This window comes from Daphnia magna, unplaced genomic scaffold, assembly GCF_020631705.1.
Source record: "Daphnia magna isolate NIES unplaced genomic scaffold, ASM2063170v1.1 Dm_contigs345, whole genome shotgun sequence".
Taxonomy (NCBI): domain Eukaryota; kingdom Metazoa; phylum Arthropoda; class Branchiopoda; order Diplostraca; family Daphniidae; genus Daphnia; species Daphnia magna.
This window is the reverse complement of record NW_025533259.1, coordinates 31,286-39,112: the sequence shown is the minus strand read 5'-3', so window position 1 is coordinate 39,112 and position 7,827 is coordinate 31,286. Positions and strand designations below refer to the sequence as shown.

The window sequence follows — 7,827 nt, the reverse complement described above, 5'->3', positions numbered from 1 at the left end:
TTAGTTCTATATGTAAACAGCATCAAATATACTTGTATTCAATGTGAATACACTGTTATACCATGAGTTTTTACTTCTATATGTAAACAGCATCAAATATACTTGTATTCAACGTGAATACACTCCCAGCTAGCAGAGTATATTTCCCAAATATTGCTAAAATATTATATTCCTACAATTGAGATGTTGGTAAAATAATTTTTTTAAATATTTATCCAATATATTTTTGCACCCGAATTTATTGGGTCACAATATTTTTTAAGTTATTTTACTTCTATTGGTAAAATAACAGATTTCTTACTTTTCAAATGTTGGCGAATGTTATTTGCTTTATATTTAGCTGAAAACTGCATACATCGTATTTTGCAGAGGAAGTTATTATTAGAAAAATATGAAAGAAAAAAATTTACAGTCCACAATTTGTTTATTTTTCGATTCATGTTTCACGGCGATGTTGGACATAGAATTCAACTATCTGAATCTGATGAACCTGAACTAAAGTACGAACTAATACAATCAAAATTGTTCCTCTTGTTTTTTCTGAAATTGGCTGCTTCATTTCCAGATGATTCCACGTCTTCCTCCGACGATTCAAAGATGTCACTTGCTGAATTTTTTGAGAGATTTTTTTGTTGAATCTGTCCTTCTAATTTTTTTTCGTTGATTTTTCTCTTTCTTTTCTCTGTGCCCCCATTTTTATCTCCAGATTCAATAAAAAACTTTTGTAAAGACGCTTTGAATTGATTGGGGTCGTATTTATCGTGATGTCGGGATAAACAGGCAGCTAAATATAAAAAAGTGTTTATCATTATTATTTCACTTTTTATAACTTATATAAATTACGTCAATTATTACCACTAATGCAAGCCAAGATAGTTGGGCAAGATTGAGAAAATTTGTTTTTCTATATTCCTTTGTCACGAATAACAGATGTTCCTTTAAAAGTACATAGCTGGGATAGCGGTATGGATATCAGAGTAGCCATCATGTTTTTGGCAGTTTGATATACTGAAGTACCAGGTACCATTTGTAGGAATGCCAACTAGAATTTAAAGTTACGTTAATAACATTACACATTGGTTTTCTTTCTGTGAAAATGTAGAAATAAATATAGTGTACGTACCAAATCGTTCTTTATAGAAGCCCCATCATCGCTAGCTATGCTATCCTCAAATTTCACAAGTTCACTCCAATCGTCGAAAGGCATTGTGGGAAGCTTGTCCTTCAATAATTGAAGTCCAGAAGGAGAAAAGACTCCAGCAGTACGATTATTTTTAATCTCTATCACCATTTTTTCTGTTCGCTTACTTCGCTGATCCATTTTGATCAGTAGATGACTCATTTGAGCAGGAGTCCTGGACAAAAAAAAGTATTTAGATGTAGTTGCATAAAATAGAGTATTCTAAAAAAAGGCCATACGTACAACACCATTTCTAATTCTGAAGTATTTTTCTGGATTTTGCTTCGTCTCTTTTGACTGATGAAGTTGATATCGCGGACTTTGCTTGCATTGGTCGCTCTAGATGCCTGCGTTGTCTCCTGGTATGAACTTTCAAAATCTTCTATATGTGATGGTTCTTCAATTGTGTCAATATTGATACCAGAGTCGTTGCTCATATCTTCATATCGCGTCAACGTGACCTGACAATTGCGCTTAAATAATCCTAATAACAATAACAAATTAACTGTTCTGCCAATATATAATAACAACATAATATCTATTGCCATTTACCTTCGGGCGCAACCATATCTTTCTCTAATGATTCGGAATTTGAAACAGTGCTGACTGTGGCCGTTTGAATGACAGCTTTCAAAGATTTGCCTCTATCCACCCCACGTTTTCCGGATACTAATAAAAAAGTAACTTATTATGATACTACAACTTAATAATAATAATCATATATTACCTTCGGGGACACTACTATTCGGTATAGATGGGAAATTTGAAATGTTTTGTTGTGTGGGCTTCTTGGCTAACGACTTTTTCACTGAGGGCGGCGTAGTCCTGGTCGATTCTTGCGATAGAGCTTTCTCACTAGATTTTGAAAATTCCCCGATTTCGTAATCATCAGCATACTTTTTATTCGCTATTCTCAAACGCTTTACTTGCTCAGATTCTTCAAACGTTTCTCCTTTACTCAGTCGTTCAACTCGCCGATATGCAGATTTAATATCATCTAGTAGACAAATAAAATATTTTACGTTAATAATAAGCAGATGACGGTTAAGTAATTATAGAGCGGAAAAAAAGATTATAGAACTAGCTGTTTTCAAGGCTACTATGCTAAAAGAAATATAAATGTAGTTCAAGTCATGATTCCCGAATGTAAATAAAAACAAACGCTCTCGTTCGCCATCTGTTGGTAGAATCCACAACTATTTGTGTTGATCTCAATTGAATGCAAATTCAATATATTTTTTTTAATTTGACGAATCAGAGAATAATTTTACCAGTTTGAGAGAAATACACATATGAGAAAGTTATCCAATCCGATTCCGCTGGCTTCATGCTCTCACCACGTTGTTTCACTTGTTCACTAACTTTCATATCAGCAGGAAACTGGCATTTCAATATTTCTGGCTGACACCATTTAGGATTTAGAACACTGAAAACCTGTTTATTTGCCACTTCATCGTCGTAAACTTTTGCGACCCAATACCGCTTGTATGGTTTTTCTGGGAAACGTACTATTGCAGACATCTTGGTAGCAGAACGCAGACTTGATAAACGTGATTGCCTCTGATGATGCTAACGGCACGCAACGTTGCATGACCATTTTGTGAGAAGCTTAATTCGTCTATTCGAGAACTCATCTAGCGGAATAACAATAGTACTACAATAAAATTCCAGTTTTTTTAATTTATATGTATTATTGTCACAATAAATGGATGGCCTGTCATAATTAACCACGCTTGTGTCATGATTTGCAATCATGAGTTCGTCTAGGTGGACAGAAAATAGGGAAGTAAATAAAGAAATCCAAAAGCTAAAACTTCAACAGCAAGAGCAAAATTTGGTTACTTATTTCAGTTCTTCATCAGAACGATCAGGTATAAATAAAATTAATGCATCTTAATATAATACCGATTCAGGCATTTGGTCAAAACTACTTTATTAAATATAGATTCCGGAACAAGTGCTGAAGAAAATCGAAGCGAAAGTTCAGACAATGATTTATATAGTGGAACATCCGACAGAAATTTAACAGATGAAAGTTTAAGAATGACGACAGGTATAATAATTTTTCCGTGCAAAGTGATACAAACAAACTTTCTAATCAATGATTAAACTTTAAAATGTCTTTAAAATATATAGAAAATTTACTACTTCACCAGGACATTTGTGCTAGGGGACAATTGATTGAATTTGAATCTTCAGGTATTATCTTAAAATTAAATAATACTTTATTATGGCTCAAATCAAATCATTTCTCTGTTTTTCATGTATAGCCTCAGATAGAGATAACAGATCTGCGGTATCTGCGGCACATTTTGACAACTCCTTACATAATAATGACACATCATCTTTATACACAACAACCACAGATTCTGCTGCAATTTATTACAACACAAGTACCGATAGTAGCTACAGCGATGAAATTTTAAACAACTTTGATGATATTGCAAATGAAAATCCAATTGAGGAAGCTTTTAACGGACTAACCATTACGGAGCGTATCGCACAGATAAAAATCAAGACTAATTGTTCTCTAACAACTATCGCTGAAATTTCAAATCTCTTACGCGACTTGGGGCATAACATACCTAAGGATCCAAGAACCATTATGAAGACGAAAGTTTGCGACTTAACCAAGTTAAATAACGGTGTCCAATGCAACAGCAACTCATTCGTCCACCTTGGATTAATTGAAGGGATAAGGAAAAAATTGATGAACGCCGACAAAAAGCTGATGATGCTTATTCTTCAATTTAATATTGATGGTTTACCGCTCTGGAGGAGTAGCCGCACGCAATTCTGGCCAATTGTTTGTCGCATTATTAATTGTCAAGATAGTAGTGAATTTCTCGTCACTTTACACTGTGGAGTTGGAAAACCGCTAAGCGTCAGATCATATCTTCGGCCTTTTTGGACGAATTAAAAGCGCTTTTAAACGACGGAATACTTCACTTTGGGCAAAAATTTGACATTCGAATTGGCGCTTTCTGTTGTGACGCACCAGCTCGCGCATTAATCAAGCAAATTATTGGACACACGGGATATTGCGCAGGTGAACGATGCGAAACACATGGAATGAGATCTGATAATAGAACGACGTTTCCACAACTAACGGCAGCTTTAAGGTATTTATTATTGGTTAAAAAGCTACTGAATTATTTCTTGTAGTAAATTCAAAATGCTTTTCAGAACTGATGAGTCTTTTAGAGCTGGTTCTGATGAACATCATCATAATTCCATTAGCCCTCTTGAAGAAATCGATAATTTAGACATGGTGTTTGACATACCGTTGGATTATCTTCACCTGGTTTGTTTTGGAGCCATGAAACGCCTTCTGAAAATGATTTGGTTGGAACAACACCCCGATTGCCTGAGTAAGCAACAACAACGATTGATAAATGAATTAATCAGATTATGTGCCATGCAACTACCAAAGGAATTCAATCGAAAAGGTCGATCGCTTGAGGATATAAGTAACTGGAAAGCCACAGAATTTAGGACGTTTCTTCTCTACACTGGTATATATATTTTAAGAAACATCCTCCCTTGTCATCAGTACAAACACTTTATTTATTTCCATGTTGCTATTCGAATACTTTGCAATCCGAAATCTACGGTAGACCATATAAAATATGCCGATCAAGTCCTGAGACATTTTGTGACGAACTTTTCAGCTTTATATGGTGATTTTCATATTGTTTACAATATCCACTCTTTGATCCATTTGGCAGGAGACGTTCTTATTCATGGCGCGTTAGATACATTTAGTTGTTTTGGATTTGAAAACTATTTAGGAAAACTCAAAAGGCTTCTTAGAAATTCAAGACTTCCTCTCAAGCAAATTGTGCGAAGGTTATCAGAAATCGATGCTACGCAAAGTGCGATGAAGAGAACTGGATTAAATGAGCGTTGCGGAAAATCGAAATCATATGATACATTCGCTACTATCATTCCACAGTCTAAAAATGATTCCTATATTATCGTTCCAAGGGCTAGGCATCCAATAGTTATTAAAGTTACAGCTATGGATTCATTATATGTTACAGGTTACGCTCTTAGAATAGAAAAAAGGCGTGATGGTAACTTTGAAGAGTTCTACTCGCACCCAGCTAAAGCATCTGAATTAAATGTATATAAAGTGCGCGGCTTAATAAGGCAGAAAAAATGGAATAAAAATGAAATTAAGAATGCTATAAAAGCTGTTTTTCTAAGAAATAATGTTATGCGCGATTATGGTTTAGTGATTCCACTACTACATTTGTCATCACAGTAATTATGAAGCAGCAAAATAAATAAACACGTTCAAAAGAAATGTATGTTTACGAATTTATTTGTTTTGAGTGAATTATGCATAAAAACGTCCAGGCTCAAAAAATTCAAACATTCATTTCAAAACAAATAAAACAGTATTATTAATTAATTAATTAAGAATTATCAATCAGTTTTATTTAAAGTTATCGAAAATAACAGTACTGACATTTGCATCCTTAATGTGTAAGACAAATCATAACACGGTGGCGTAGAGGTAAAGTGTTATATTCGTGATTCAATAGTTAGTTGTTCGAGACCTATGAACGACTTCGATTTTTAGGCTATAATTTGTTCATTTGGGCAAATTATGTATACAGAACTAACGTAATGAATACAATAAAAGTTATTTAGGATTTTTAACGCATGGTAAATGAAAAAGAATATAGCTTTTTCATAACTCAACGTTCGATTCCTTACTTAATGGTCCGTTATTGGTAAAATAACAAAAAATAATATTGATTTATTATTCTTTGATAAAAGTCATTTATTGGGAAAACAACAAAAAAATTTAACAGCCACCTTGTCGCAAAAAAGTAAAAATATAATATTATACCAATATATGGGTTATCGACCGAAGAATATTGTCGGAAAAAAATATTTTACCAATAAAGATCTGCTAGCTGGGCTGTTATACCATGAGTTTTTAGTTCTATATGTAAACTGCATGGAATATACTTGTATTCAATGTGAATACACTGTTATACCATGAGTTTTTAGTTCTATATGTAAACAGCATCAAATATACTTGTATTCAATGTGAATACACTGTTATACCATGAGTTTTTACTTCTATATGTAAACTGCATTGAATATACTTGTATTCAATGTGAAGACACTTTTATACCATGAGTTTTTACTTCTATATGTAAACTGCATGGAATATACTTGTATTCAATGTGAATACACTGTTATACCATGAGTTTTTAGTTCTATATGTAAACAGCATCAAATATACTTGTATTCAATGTGAATACACTGTTATACCATGAGTTTTTACTTCTATATGTAAACTTCATGGAATATACTTGGATTCAATGTGAATACACTGTTATACCATGAATTTTTAGTTCTATATGTAAACAGCATCAAATATACTTGTATTCAATGTGAATACACTGTTATACCATGAGTTTTTACTTCTATATGTAAACTGCATAGAATATACTTGTATTTAATGTGAATACATTGTTATACCATTAGTTTTTAGTTCTATATGTAAACAGCATCAAATATACTTGTATTCAATGTGAATACACTGTTATACCATGAGTTTTTACTTCTATATGTAAACTGCAAGGAAGATACTTGTATTCAATGTGAATACACTGTTATACCATGAGTTTTTACTTCTATATGTAAACTGCATGGAATATACTTGTATTCAATGTGAATACACTGTTATACCATGAGTTTTTACTTCTATATGTAAACTGCATGGAATATACCTGTATTCTATGTGAATACACTGTTATACCATGAGTTTTTACTTCTATATGTAAACTGCATGGAATATACTTGTATTCAATGTGAATACACTGTTATAACATGAGTTTTTACTTCTATATGTATACTGCATAGAATATACTTGTATTCAATGTGAATACACTGTTATACCATGAGTTTTTACTTCTATATGTAAACAGCATCAAATATACTGGTATTCAATGTAAATACACTGTTATACCATGAGTTTTTAGTTCTATATGTAAACAGCATCAAATATACTTGTATTCAATGTGAATACACTGTTATACCATGAGTGTTACTAACGCTCACGTGCATTGGAGACGTTGTAGCAGAGATGAGATGAGGAGGATGAAAAAATAATGACAATGAAATATGACTTGAGGGATAGAACACTTTATTTCTGTGTAGATGTGGTGGGGGAGACAATTTTACCGACGTGGTAGAGAGAGAGAGAGACTAGGGGTACCTTTTACCTCGATACTTGATTTTACACTAAAAAATAAAAGGGGGCAAGGGCTTCTTAACGTTAACATAAATTTAAAGGGCCCTTGCCACCTACAATCCTGCCCGTGAGGGCAGCACCGTAGGTGACAGCGGGCCCACCTGTCCACAGGTACAAACAACGTTAAAGGAAACAAAAAAAACACAGTATATGCCATTTCTGGTAACAGAAAAAAAGGGAACAAAAACAAACAAAAAAAACAACACAGTTTTCAGGAAGACAAAATTACCACCCCCAAAAAATGGCACGTCGACGTTCAATTTTCTTTCGGCAGGAGCCTCTTGTAGGAGCTCCGAGGGCCACAGAGGATCTGGTGATGGTCTCCCGCCTTGCAGAGATTGCAGCACCGAGGATGCGGGCAATCGGCCAG

The 7,827-nt window shown here is 33.8% G+C and overlaps 3 protein-coding genes across 3 annotated transcripts; 2 read left to right on the top strand and 1 right to left on the bottom strand.

Annotated features, from left to right (window-relative positions):
- Positions 1-405: 405 nt before the first annotated feature.
- LOC123468407 lies at positions 406-2,713 on the bottom strand. The gene is made up of 7 exons (XM_045167866.1): positions 2,452-2,713; positions 1,908-2,177; positions 1,733-1,849; positions 1,424-1,664; positions 1,124-1,355; positions 856-1,042; positions 406-784 (listed from the first exon to the last, which is right to left on the bottom strand). Exons 1-6 carry the CDS (start codon positions 2,699-2,701, stop codon positions 905-907), a joined length of 1,248 nt encoding a protein of 415 aa, XP_045023801.1. The 5' UTR covers positions 2,702-2,713; the 3' UTR covers positions 406-784; positions 856-904.
- Positions 2,714-2,908: 195 nt separating this feature from the next.
- Positions 2,909-4,100, top strand: LOC123468409. The gene is made up of 4 exons (XM_045167868.1): positions 2,909-3,051; positions 3,126-3,233; positions 3,317-3,379; positions 3,451-4,100. Exons 1-4 carry the CDS (start codon positions 2,934-2,936, stop codon positions 4,098-4,100), a joined length of 939 nt encoding a protein of 312 aa, XP_045023803.1. The 5' UTR covers positions 2,909-2,933.
- A 135-nt stretch (positions 4,101-4,235) lies between these two features.
- On the top strand, positions 4,236-5,450 carry LOC123468408. The gene is made up of 2 exons (XM_045167867.1): positions 4,236-4,302; positions 4,367-5,450. The coding sequence occupies exons 1-2, from the start codon at positions 4,253-4,255 to the stop codon at positions 5,448-5,450; spliced, it is 1,134 nt and encodes a 377-aa protein (XP_045023802.1). The 5' UTR covers positions 4,236-4,252.
- Positions 5,451-7,827: the final 2,377 nt, after the last annotated feature.